Raw genomic sequence first — 12,674 nt, 5'->3', positions numbered from 1 at the left:
TTTAAAGTTACCGAAATTTTAGAACACATATGAAGAAGCTGTTAATACAGTGTTTTTTCATCTTTAAAGGAGCGTACAATTCATATCACTTACTCATTGTGATGAGGAGTTGTTAGTAAATACTTTCACTTCATTTATTGAAGTGTAGCTTACGAAAAAAAAACTTAACAATGTTATTAGGTGAACGACATCTACAATGACCATAAAATAACCCGCTTTCGACTACACTATATTTAGGGGTGTTAAAACGGATTGGTGGGTCGTGTTCGTGTCGTGTCGACCCACTTAGTTGACACAATTATGGTCAACACGAATGCGACCCATTTGACTAATAGTGTCAAAATCTTCAACCCTAACATGACACGTATTTAAACGAGTGACATTACACAACACGATTAATACATTAAGATAAACGGGTAACACGATTAACACAATTACACGACACATTTACCTTTTGAAAATATTTAAATCATATAAATATTATTTTAACCTCAATTTTATCATTTAATACTCGAATTATAAACTTTAATACAATTAATTTTATTTATATATAAATATAATTAGATTTAATAATTTAATAACTTTATTTTTAATTTTATAACTACTTTGTTTCTATGTTATTATAAAAAATATAATTTGTAAACGGGTTAGGCGGGTTGGCAAGTCAACCCATAACACGATCCATTTATTTTGTGTCATAAATGGGTTGACACGTTTTCGACACGAACCCGCTAAGCCCCGGATTCGCCAAATTTACGTGTTAGGCGAATTGTGGTAGCGTGTTATCGTGTCATGATCCATTTTGATACCCGTGACTACACTATTTAAACGTCTATGAAGAAATGGCACCACACTCAACAATAATAATAAAAAGAATCCAACGTATAGCTAGTAATTATGCTATTTTGTATTTTTTTTTAACTTGAATTTTTATATAGAAACCACAAGTTTACGATGTGATCTGAACTAACAACTTAGCACTTATCTTTTGAAAATTACATTAGAATGATTGTGATAAGTGATACATTAATGAACTATATACATCCAAGACAAGACATGGGGTGCTAGAGATTGCTTATGAGAAGAACATAGCTGGTTTGATTGAACCGAGAGTCGAAAGAGTTTGATTTAAACCTAGATATCAATAAAAATAGAAGAATTAGAGAGCTAGATAATTCAAATATTAACACCATAGCTGCGGAATTAGACTCCAAATTTACCTTAACGCTTACATTTCCAGCTCGTCCATTTACTTGGCTAATATAGGAGAACCACAAGCAGCAGGAGCATGTCTTCCCTCTTTGTAAACAAGGTTTCCTCTAACAAAAGTTGCCAAAACTTTTCCATAAAGTTTGGTTCCCATGTAGGCTGAGATACTCTGTAATTTAAAGACATTCATTCCAACAGTCAGTACTAGTCAACGCTAGCTAGTACTCAGGAGTCAGGGGTATGCAAATTAAGTATCAAACCGAGAAAGCGAATCGAACTAATAAATCTGGTTCAGTCTGATATTATAAAATAATAATAATTTTATAATTAGATTTGGTTCGGTTTGAAAAGTAAAAAAAAAAGTAGTTCGCTCTTGGTTCAAACTGAGCTGAACCGAAAAACAAACCAACCTGACTGATTTTATTTGGTTTAGTCTATTTTATTCTTTGAAAAGTCAGTTTGATTTAATTTTTAAAAATAAAATTTTGGTTCGGTTTGGTTTGAATCTAATGCACACCCCCCACAGCAGTAGTTAATACTCAATAGTAACTAATGCAGACTTCCTCAGAAACCATTCACATTCAAGTATCATTAATCATAAAAAAGAGTTCAGAATATTGGTAAAATTTCACTTGAAGATGCTCTAAAATAATGCATAGAAATTGAGGAACAAGACAATACATCTAGAGAAAGCAGAATTATCGAAGTTATCAGAAAGAATGGATTGGAAAGGTCAGAAGCCTTACAGGATGTTTTGTGTATATAGAAAGATCATCATTGAGATTGAACTCAAAATTTGGGTCCCATATGACGATATCTGCATGCTTTCCAGCTACAATGCCGCCCTGCAAAATGAAAATCGGCTTCAGTTGACAATAGTCATTTGCTAATCTAAGAGCAAGTACAGTTATATTTCTTCTTTACAGCATTTATTAATAATAAGAAAAGATAAGGGCAAGAAATTGCTTCACCTTTGATTCTTGTCCAGCAAGCTTAGCAGGCCTCTCACTCCACCACAATGCTAACTGCTCTAAAGTTACTCCATATTTTTGCCCGTATGTCCATGTCACAGGCAATAAAAACTGTGGAAGCTCTCAAAAGAATGTCTATAAGTCCTGAAACCAGTAGGACTATAGAAAACTTGCAAAAAAGTAGACTTTGCCCAAAGATAAAAAAAAATGGCAAAACCATGCTACTCTTACATGAATGCAAAGTCATAAATGTGGAATGTAGTTCTATTTGTGGCTTGGCTAGTGACTGCATGTGTATTTTAGATTCAGGCCTGAAGTGTCTGATAGACACGATACATTAACATGAAGGGACTTTAAGATATCATTGTCCCACAGACGATAAGGGTATCCTAATATTGCAAGGGCCGGAGAGGTATATCTATTCAGAGGCCAATCGAAGCAGCCCAGTTCACGTCTTAGTTCTCGTTTTTTACTTCATGTTTTTCTTTTAATTTTGCCCTATGAAAGTATCATATACAGAAGCAGAACATTAAATATTTTGTCTCACCTGAATGCCATTTCGGTTCAGTTGGATAAAAACATGACAGTCTTGAAATTCTAAATATAAAAATTGTGTGAAAACTAACATGCTAGAAGTTTACAAACTGGATGATATCTAAGTAGAAATTTGACATATATAGCTTTTTGCAGGGCAATTTGGCATATACGTATATAATAATTTAGAATTAACTGACCTGCAAAGATGATATGCCACCCCAAGCCCTCAAGAAGTTGCCTTCATTAAGGAGTTTAAGTTCTGGCATAGTTGGTGAATGATCAGAACTTAACATGTCGAGATCTCCTTCCTGTATTAGAATAGATATTAAAAAAATAAGGATAGGAAAATAAATGTATCATATGATTCAAATGCTTCCTATAACCATGCACACCAGCAGAGCCTTCCATAGTGCTTCTCTATTGGCTGCATCTCGAATAGGTGGAGCACATTTAAAACGAGTATCTCCGTCCTGAATCTCTTCTGCAGAAAAGGCTAGATAATGGGGGCATGTCTCAACACTCACACTGTCACCGTCGTTTTTTGCTTGCTATCAAAATAGAGAAGACATTATCTAAAACAGCATTTAGCTTCAGCCAAGGGCTAAGAAGTTCAGTTAAAACAACAGAAATAAAATGGGGTTTTTGACATTTTTGTGTCCCTAAGACACAAATATTCTGGTTTTGTGCCTCCCACCCACGCAGCCCGCCATATGAGATCAGCCCGCTATCTGAGATGGCGGGCTGGTAGCTAATTAGGATGATTAGCTTAATCACCCTAATTAGTACCAGCCCGCCATCTCATATGGCGGGCTGGACTGTCGGTCAAATGATTCCCTGCTGTTGCAGGGAATCATGTGCCACAAAGCAGCCCGCTATATGAGATAGCGGGCTGCTTTGTTATAAATAGGTGAGTGCTGAACACTTCAGCACTCACCTATTTACAAAGAGAAAAAAAAAATTGTAGAGAAAGAAAAAAAGTTAGACTTATAATTGAATTTTAGTGGGTTATCTCGTAAAAAAAAGATTAGTGAAGTTTAGTGGAGTTTGACGGATTGATTTTTTCGGATTTGGTTGAAGCGACGGAGTTTATTTTGTGGAGCTAATCGGATATTTTTCTGGAGCTAAACGTTATTTTTCGGACTGCTATTTTACGAGGTCTACAAGAGGTTAGTCCGTATTTATTTTTAATTAATTTAATCTTATTTTATTTTAGAAAATGTTGGAATTATAAAATGTTAGAGTTTATTATAGATTAGAAAATGTTAGAATTATAATTGAATTTAATTTTTAGAAAATATTATAGTTGTAGACCTCGTAAAATAGCAGTCCGAAAAATAACGTTTAGCTCCAGAAAAATATCCGATTAGCTCCACAAAATAAACTCCGTCGCTTCAACCAAATCCGAAAAAATCAATCCGTCAAACTCCACTAAACTTCACTAATCTTTTTTTTACGAGATAACCCACTAAAATTCAATTATAATTCTAACTTTTTTTCTTTTTTTTTCTTTCTCTACATTTTTTTTCTTTCTCTTTGTAAATAGGTGAGTGCTGAAGTGTTCAGCACTCACCTATTTATAACAAAGCAGCCCGCTATCTCATATAGCGGGCTGCTTTGTGGCACATGATTCCCTGCAACAGCAGGGAATCATTTGACCGACCAGCTGGTCAGTTGACTGACCAGCTGGTCGGTCCAGCCCACCATATGAGATGGCGGGCTGGTACTAATTAGGGTGATTAAGCTAATCACCCTAATTAGCTACCAGCCCGCCATCTCATATGGCGGGCTGGTGTGCAGCCCGCTATTGGAAATAGCGGGCTGCGTGGGCCCAGGCACAAAATGAGAATTTTGTGCCTGGGAGGCACAAAACCGGAATATTTGTGTCTTAGGGACACAAAAATGTCAAAAACCCCGATCACAAGGAAACCATCTGATTCTCAGTAAAAATGGAGAGAGAAATAATATTATAATGTACCTTTAAAAGTTGTAGGGAAGAACCTGAATCAGACAGATGAACAATATGAAGATGAGCTCCTTCTGCAGGACCACCAATCCTTGTCTCTTTTGACACCGTCAAAAGTTCTCTAATAGCTGCTTCCTCCCTAATCAATGAAAAGCTTGATCGTTGAATATATAAGATAAACAGACAGTGTTCAAGACATAACAAGTTGATGTGCTCCTTTTAAAACATGGCATCTTAAAGGAGTTTGCAGTAGAAAATTACAATACATACGCTAAAATCATATGTTAGAAATTGGAACAAAACAAAGAACTTCTAGCTTTCGAGGAAATCGAACAAAACAAAGAACTTCTAACTTTTTAACAATAGATACTACCATAACATGCATTAAATTTATCAAGGAGATCAATCTGCCAAAATAAAAGGACTAGCAAGTCAGTACTTCTAAACTGCAACTAGTTAATTAATCACATAATTACTGATTGGCCATGTAATCTGAATACTATTTTCCAAAGTCCTGCATAATTTGGAATATGCCGTCTCTATATCTAAATCTAATAAAATTTGCAATACTAGCCCCAATACAAATATAGGTTATATGTTACAGCTTTTATTAACTCGATTATTTCTTCACACAGAGTAGTCACTGACGATATTTTACCATGATGGTGGCCTGGTCTTAAGATATGTCGAGTAATGTCGAGGGTCATTTACGTCATCATCTATGAGGCCTTCAGACTCTTCTTCAATCTCTGCATGCACGAGTAAAGGCCTTCTGTATTTTGCCAGCACATATAGTCCTTCCTAAAGAAGCCAGCCAAGAACCCAAAACAGATAGAGTCATCGAGGAAAAAGGAATTGAACAAGAAAAGTCAACTTAGTTGCATTGTAAAAATTGTCTAAAAGCATATAAGAAATTGATCAAAGATGCAAATTTCAACAAGGATTTACATGTTACCATGAGTGCCTCGACTGTGACACAAAGAAGGGCAAATAGAACAATTTTGGATTCAACATAGACCAATAAATTATGAACACCGACTGCAGTTTATTTGTATGTATCAAATAGTGCCAGAGAAGTTGGACAATGCACCAAAAAGGCGGACCTTGATATGACTGGCATTGGTCATTGGGAAGTCATTAATCCCGGAAGGACACATAAAAGACTGCAAAGGAAGAAAGGAAAGTACTAAGAATCAGTAAAAAAAATAGAGAACACACATTAAGAAAAGGTTGATTCAGCATGGGGTAAATATAAAAAATCCACCACAGCAGAAAATCACAATATCTTATCCAACGGAAGTTTCCCATTGATATAATTGACATAGGACAGGATATTTATCATGGAAACATTTTAACATTCAATCAGGAAAAATCTTGCAAGGTATAGATATAATGTTCTTTGCATGCATGATGCATCTTATAAGTCGGAGACACAAAATTTACGATGGTTACCTTTAGACCAAGAACACCGGCACTTAGGAGAGCTTCCAGACAACTTGCATTGAAAGCGTTTTCAGGAACTAGGCCTCCCCAGAAACCTAACGAAGTGGTGATAAATGATATACTTAGAAACACGTTCTTGAGATATTGTCATCCTAAACACAGTTTCAGGAACATACCAACATCAACATATATATTTTTTTCTGCAGCCTCAAGCTAATTCGTCATGTCAAAAAAATTATAAAAAAATAGTTAGTAAATTCAATGAGTACTAACAAGGAATTTTTGACACTCAATGGATGTATGCACTTTTTGTATAGCATGGACCATAGAACGTGTAGGGAAAACAAATCGCATATGAAAAGCAGGGTTTGAATTTAAAAGGGTTATCATATTAGAAGCATCAATATTTCTAAGGTTTAAACAAAGTAAAGAGAGCTCAATTAACTGTTCATACCTTGAGCCTCAAAGTCTCCACTGAAACTGTTGAGGGGTCACTATTTAGAGGCATATCAATTAATGCTGTAATGCCTCCTGTAAACATTTAATAATGAAAAGGCTCAGTTCACATATTGCAATACAACAAGCATAATTAAATATGCATGCCCAACTGTAACAACAACAAAAAAATAACAGGAACTCTATTCTAAAATTATGCGAAGTGTTTAATGCTCCGAAGAGAGAAGCTGACCACAAGTGATAAAAAGGACTGAGAAGAAAAATGAAAAACGAGCATCCCATGTCAAAACAAGTATTATGATATTAACAACAAAGATTTTTAAGATGCACGAACAACAGTCAGTTTCACGAATAAAATCCAATTTTTCTTTGATGAAGATCAGTCAATAATGTTTCAAATTGCTTGGAAAATCCAAAACGAGCAAATCTAATTCTCTTACAGGAACAAGGCAATTTTTTGAAAGAAATCGCAATCATACTGCATGAACTCTAGCATATAGTTTATTAATTACTCCGAACAAGAGTGGGAACATAAACGAAACTTATACCAGCAGCAGCCGCTTTAGTTCCTGAAGGAAACCCTTCCCATTCACTTCTTCCAGGATCATCAAGATGCGCATGCCTGCATAAATAATCACACCCATATAACTTCATTTAAACATCTTACATTATCTCCATCCATCAAATTTTACGAAATCGTCGAATTACAAACAACACAAATTAAATTCACAAATCTCACATACACATCAATCAAGCCAGGCATAACAACAGCTTCTCCATAATCAAATACATCTCCTCTCTCCGAACCTCGCCGCCAATCCTTTTCCTTAACCACAGATACAATTCTCCCTCCATCTACTTCAACTGATCAATCATAAAAAATAATCAAAACCCGCAACAAATCACTTCAGGATAAACAGAGCTAACAAAACGACAATGCGAAGTAATTAAAACACAAACTACCTGCACCAGCAATGATTCCATGCGGTGTCACAATAATCTTGCTGGTAATCCAGTAATGGTTGTACGGAATAAGGCTACAGTCACTGTAAACCAACTGTAACAGCCAATAGGATCGTCATTCATCATCACAATAAAGTAACAACTAATTTGCAATTTAATATTACTAAATAAAATTGGAAATAGAAGTAGAAAATCTGACCTTAGGATTGTTTGAGAAGTAAAAAAAGTAGAGAAATGAAGCGGTAAGAGCTAGCAGAGGTAAAATTCGCCATATAAGATTGTCCATTTTTTTTAATCTGTGTCTCTGTGATTCTTTCTATGAAGAAGATGAGCCAAAATAATTGGTGCTGTTATGTTAGCGTCAGCAGTTGTACAGTTTTTGAGTGACACTCACTGGACTATAGTGGAGTGAAGTTCATATGGGTAAATAAATTTTTGACCCTTATATTTTTGTCAATGAGCTAAAGTATGTGTAAATTTGATCATATTCGTCAAAAGGGTACTTGGACTTTTTTGAACCACTTGAAATTTCAATTTCAGCAATGATTACTTTTTTTATCCACCAGAAATAATATTGACTTCTTGTTTTTTGTAACTGATGGAAGTTACCCAATATAAGTAATAATAATAATAATAATTTTTTTTTTGTGAAAATATAATAATAATTAAAATGGTTTAATATGATGCATCAAAATAGTTCAGCTCGTCATCTTTTAAAATTTATAGTATATTTAATTTAGAAAAAACAAAATCATATGTCTGATTTGAATTAGACTTTTAATGAATGAAAAAAATCATAAACACGGTTAATGTTTATAAAAATTGTCATTTACACCCTCATTATTATTGATCTGTTAATGTCAGTAATTATTTGATGAGAAATTAAAACTAATTGATTGATAAAAAGAGAGGATATAATTATAAAACATAAATTGTACCACTATATTTTGCATTTTATGGTATATGCGGATAACTGATTGGTGTCTTAATTATGAAATGTTGATTATTTTTTATTATTCAGTAGACACGATAGTGAACATATTTTAGAGTGTCAGATATAATCAATAGGCTAATATCGGCTTGTAGTGAAAGGTTATTAAATTAGATTTATTGTTTACTATATGTGACAATTGAATTGATTACTAGTTATTAAAACTTAATTGAATTAAAAACGACATGAAAGAAATATTTTAAGTTGTTTATATTATTGTCAATTTCTTAATTATATATTCATTTTTATTAGTTTGAATTAATTAAAATTATAAATCAGTATCAGTGTTTAAATGATTGATTGATTTGTTATTAAATTCTATTATCGTGAAAATAATTTTTATTTATTCTTATTACTTATATGAAATTTTGTATATTTATAACTTTACATACCATACGTTGTAATTTAACGTTAGTAATGTACACATAAACCAAAAGTAATAATTTATACATCATAAAAGATCAATTTAAACTGTAATCTCTCAATTAAATTATATTTTATTATTATATTCAACAATGTCTAAATTATTTTTTATCTTTAACCATGCATAAATTAATTTGAGGTTTGATTGTAATTTTTTCATTTCACTACAATTATGCTAAATAAGATTTGTTAATATAAAAATAGAAATATATGGTCTTAATGAATATCAATTAATGTTTAAGTACCAGATAAATAGAAACGTATAGTACAGGAACCTTACAATTAATTTTACCAAACAAAACAACGAAACGCAAACGCCTGTTACTTTGAAAACGGACGGTCCTGACCAAGCCGAACACTCTCTTATATATCCACAAATTTACCAAAATGCCCCAATATATATATAAATTTTCTCCCTACTGTTCAGTTTTCTTTTCCCATTCGTCCGGTCACCGGATTGGAAGAAAGAAGGAGAGGATTAAATGTTGCCGCCGCAATGGGCTCCGCCTTGTGGAAGTGAATGCACTAAAAAATACGCCGCTCTTACTCAAATTCCATGTTCGTTTATTTTCTCCTTGCCTTGTCTTTTATTTTTTATTTTTTTGCTATTTTATTTATCTACTGTTATTTTCACTTGGTTTTCTGCTTACAGGAATGTAATTTTCAGTGCAATAGGGTTTCATTGTCATTTTATAGTATATTCTATTATATGTATGCTTAGGTTGTTATATTTAACTGATCAGTCATAGGTTTTGTTGATTTGGTTGTTAGCAATTAGCTAAGAGAATAATTAGTTACAATTACTAGCCATTTTTGTGTATGGTTATATAGTTTACTTTATAAAAGACCAAGAATATTTGATATTTAATGTTGTTTCACATTTAATTCTTGTTTATCTCGAATTCGACTAGTAGATTTGGATGCTACGCAGTGGAACATCCTGTTGCTGGAATTTACTGACATGTTGAGCACGTGCTAGTCAAATTCAAGATGATCCATTGTCAGTATCATTAGATTTTAATTGTTGTACGTGCTCGATATGATTCAATGCTGTTTTACATTTGTAGATACTGACAATGTGATCCATATGTAGAAACCGACAATTGTCAGTATCTATATATGGACGTTAGAAAAATTTAGGAAAGAGTTTTATGAAATCGTGCTATTTCGATTCTGCATTAAGTTTACTCTAGTCAGTAGGGAAAAGCTTACATGGAAAGGTTTTACTTTTTATTTGTAGAGTTAGTTTGTGATAATTGTAAATGGATTTGCAAAATTTATGAAAGTTAATCAGCGATTATATTTATCGCTGACATTTTGTTAACACTGAAAATCAGATGCCTATACAATAATATCAGAATGGTTTTTTACTTTGCATGATACCATTTGTATCCAGGCGTGGTGGATGTTTCTAGATTCTATAGGTTAGTGTCATTCTGTTCATTCAACTTGTTTAGCAACATACTCATTCCATCAACATTATGTGTATTTGTATCACATGGTAATCAACAGATCTCACCCTGTTTTATTGATCAGTATCTCTCAAATGACAAGGATATAGGTCTAATGTCAAACCATCACATGGACCTATCTAATTTATGCCACGGTTTTTCTCAGGGAGAGTGTTCTGCAAGAAAGGATGTGATACAGACGGTGAAACATGGGAAGAATGTGAGTACTAACGTGCTCTATTTTCAATTTCTTCACTCACAATTGCTTAGATGTAATTTTGTCTTTTTTGTTGTTTGAGACTTAATAGTTGACATTCTGCTTTATTTTTTGGATATCATTAAACTTTTTCCTTCTACATTTCCTTTACAATCTCAAATGCATCCAGATAATATTTCAGAAAAACTGGTATATTAATAGGCAAACTCAGACTCTAGTAGTGTTGCTAGAGGAAACCTAAACTAGGAAATCAAGTTTGTGTATCTCTGTAGGGAATTTGGTTTGGTTAGGCTTCAATGCTTGTAATTAAAATGTTCAAATCTATTCTTGGTTCAGTTTAGCTAGCTCAGTAGCCATTTATTGAAAGTCAATGTATTAAGAAATCACTAGGTTGAACTGTTCTTTAACTGTGCTGTGAACAAAGCGTTGTAATCAGATAATATCATTTTCTGGCTAAAATGAGTTTTGCCTCTCATCTTCATAATCCTTCAGGCTTGTCAGCATGCAATGAAATATGCTATAAGGATCCTGTATTCAAGGACCGGCAATGGAGTGCTTATATCGACCGGTCTCCCGGAGCTGCCGTTTACTCTGAGGTGTTTTAATTTTTCAGCCTTTTCCTCTTTTCAGATTTTTCTATTGCTTTATTGCTTTGAAATGCTGACTTCATATTAACAGCCATTCATAAATCAAAGCTTTAATGCTAAACTCTGCTGGGTTCAATGGTTGATTCTTTGTGGCCCTGACTCTACGCAGGGAATCAACTGGGTTTTTTAATTTTGCACTCTTAAGAAGTTTTATGTTTCAATGAATTTCATCCAAGACTGTACAATTGTTTCACATTGCAGTTCTAATTATTTTAATTACCAAATACAAATATAAAGCATGTGGCTGTGGTTGAATATTACCGTGTTTTCTATGATTGCATAATCATGTCTTTTCATACCTTTCTTTGTACAGGAATGCTTCCACGCCTGTGTAGCTGGTTGTGGTTATAAGGTGAGGCTTTTCTCATGGTTAAGCTTTTGGCTGCCATATGTTATTTAGTCATTATATTCATGTCGAACTTATTTTTAAAACATTTATATTGCAGCTAATTGTTTCTAAATCTTCTTGTTTCTACATAATCTTGAAAGCTACCTATAACTTGTTTTTAGAATGTACGGATTTTAAATGGCATCAACAGCTAATAAAACTATGTTGCTAACACAATTTCCTGTTTTTCTCATATTAATTCTAAGCAAGTTGATCGCATAGGAATAGAATTTTTCCTTTTCTTCCCGGTCAAACTCCCTTTTTGCTCTTTTTATGCGGAGCTCCTCTAGTCGTTAAATAGGATAGTCAACTAATATATCTTGGTGAAATTTTGCATTCTTAGCATTCCTGGTCTTTTTCCCTTTAGATTCTTAAATTGTCTATCATAATTTTCTTAATTGTTCAGATTGAATGCTAGTTTTTTCCGGTTGCAGTTTGAAATTGATCCAGAGAAAGTTGGTCAGGTTCGTCCGAATAGGCCATGCACAACGCTCCCCTCTGTGAAACCATCCCCTGTTCAGAAGCCATCTCTTTTAGCTACTAAATCTGGTGAACATACTGAAGATGTACCTTGCACTTCTGCATAATGAGCGTGGAGAAGAATACATAGGTAGAAACAGAGAAGAAATATAATGCAACAAACTAAACGACTCACTGTCAGTTTTGTTAGTTATACCTATAACCTGAGAAGATAAGTACTGCTGCTTCACTTTAGATATGAATTGTAAAATCAATAGCTTTTTCATGTACCAGTATAGGTAGGTTTCAGAAGTAAGCAATGTACGGAAATGTATAATTGTCTAGTTCAGTTTGACAAGCAGTTACAATGATTCTGTTTATTTTGATGAAATAGATGAAGCTTTTTTTATTGTGGCCATAGCAGTTTCAGAATTATTTAGCTATTCAAGATGTGAAATTGTTTGTGTATTAATTTCCAACTTATGATGATAGGTTTAGCATGTGATCTCCTTTTAGTTCAAAACAATCAATATATAGAATCAGAACAAGTTATTGC

General features: G+C 33.6%; 2 protein-coding genes and 1 long non-coding RNA gene across 6 annotated transcripts; 2 read left to right on the top strand and 1 right to left on the bottom strand.

Annotated features, from left to right (window-relative positions):
• Positions 1-957: 957 nt before the first annotated feature.
• Positions 958-7,920, bottom strand: LOC126656776 (allantoinase). Of its 2 annotated transcripts, none has more exons than XM_050351401.2 (16): positions 7,742-7,920; positions 7,543-7,636; positions 7,323-7,443; positions 7,128-7,201; positions 6,578-6,654; positions 6,300-6,336; positions 6,133-6,218; positions 5,784-5,843; positions 5,339-5,481; positions 4,693-4,819; positions 3,110-3,265; positions 2,915-3,025; positions 2,181-2,291; positions 1,956-2,054; positions 1,233-1,378; positions 958-1,134 (listed from the first exon to the last, which is right to left on the bottom strand). In XM_050351401.2, exons 1-15 carry the CDS (start codon positions 7,826-7,828, stop codon positions 1,250-1,252), a joined length of 1,512 nt encoding a protein of 503 aa, XP_050207358.1. In that variant the 5' UTR covers positions 7,829-7,920; the 3' UTR covers positions 958-1,134; positions 1,233-1,249. The 2 variants fall into 2 exon arrangements, with proteins under 2 accessions (XP_050207358.1, XP_050207352.1); XM_050351395.2 differs by having other exon boundaries at positions 1,221-1,378; positions 7,742-7,919.
• Positions 3,614-6,503, top strand: LOC130015395 (uncharacterized). The gene is made up of 2 exons (XR_008790569.1): positions 3,614-3,883; positions 5,316-6,503. It is a non-coding gene; the product is annotated as an uncharacterized LOC130015395 (long non-coding RNA).
• Positions 7,921-9,309: 1,389 nt separating the features above from the next.
• LOC126656790 (uncharacterized) lies at positions 9,310-12,527 on the top strand. Of its 3 annotated transcripts, none has more exons than XM_050351411.2 (6): positions 9,310-9,514; positions 10,294-10,380; positions 10,574-10,627; positions 11,117-11,220; positions 11,585-11,623; positions 12,094-12,527. In XM_050351411.2, exons 1-6 carry the CDS (start codon positions 9,439-9,441, stop codon positions 12,244-12,246), a joined length of 513 nt encoding a protein of 170 aa, XP_050207368.1. In that variant the 5' UTR covers positions 9,310-9,438; the 3' UTR covers positions 12,247-12,527. The 3 variants fall into 3 exon arrangements, with proteins under 3 accessions (XP_050207368.1, XP_050207370.1, XP_050207375.1); XM_050351418.2 differs by lacking the exon at positions 10,294-10,380 and adding an exon at positions 9,871-9,956 and having other exon boundaries at positions 9,451-9,514; XM_050351413.2 differs by lacking the exon at positions 10,294-10,380 and having other exon boundaries at positions 9,333-9,514.
• Positions 12,528-12,674: the final 147 nt, after the last annotated feature.

This window comes from Mercurialis annua, linkage group LG1-X, assembly GCF_937616625.2.
Source record: "Mercurialis annua linkage group LG1-X, ddMerAnnu1.2, whole genome shotgun sequence".
Taxonomy (NCBI): domain Eukaryota; kingdom Viridiplantae; phylum Streptophyta; class Magnoliopsida; order Malpighiales; family Euphorbiaceae; genus Mercurialis; species Mercurialis annua.
Note: the sequence above shows the minus strand (reverse complement) of the source record. Positions and strands in the feature narration are given on the sequence as shown.

Bases quoted from the DNA above. Each gene is read 5' to 3' on its own strand.
- LOC126656776 (XM_050351401.2), bottom strand. From the start codon at position 7,828: ATGGACAATCTTATATGGCGAATTTTACCTCTGCTAGCTCTTACCGCT. The intron at 7,444-7,542 runs GTAGTTTGTGTT...ATGATTGATCAG, and splicing joins TGGAATCATTGCTGGTGCAG to TTGAAGTAGATGGAGGGAGA. The intron at 7,202-7,322 runs GTATGTGAGATT...TTATTTATGCAG, and splicing joins ATGCCTGGCTTGATTGATGT to GCATGCGCATCTTGATGATC.
- LOC126656790 (XM_050351411.2), top strand. From the start codon at position 9,439: ATGTTGCCGCCGCAATGGGCTCCGCCTTGTGGAAGTGAATGCACTAAA. The intron at 10,628-11,116 runs GTGAGTACTAAC...ATAATCCTTCAG, and splicing joins CGGTGAAACATGGGAAGAAT to GCTTGTCAGCATGCAATGAA. The intron at 11,624-12,093 runs GTGAGGCTTTTC...TTCCGGTTGCAG, and splicing joins TAGCTGGTTGTGGTTATAAG to TTTGAAATTGATCCAGAGAA.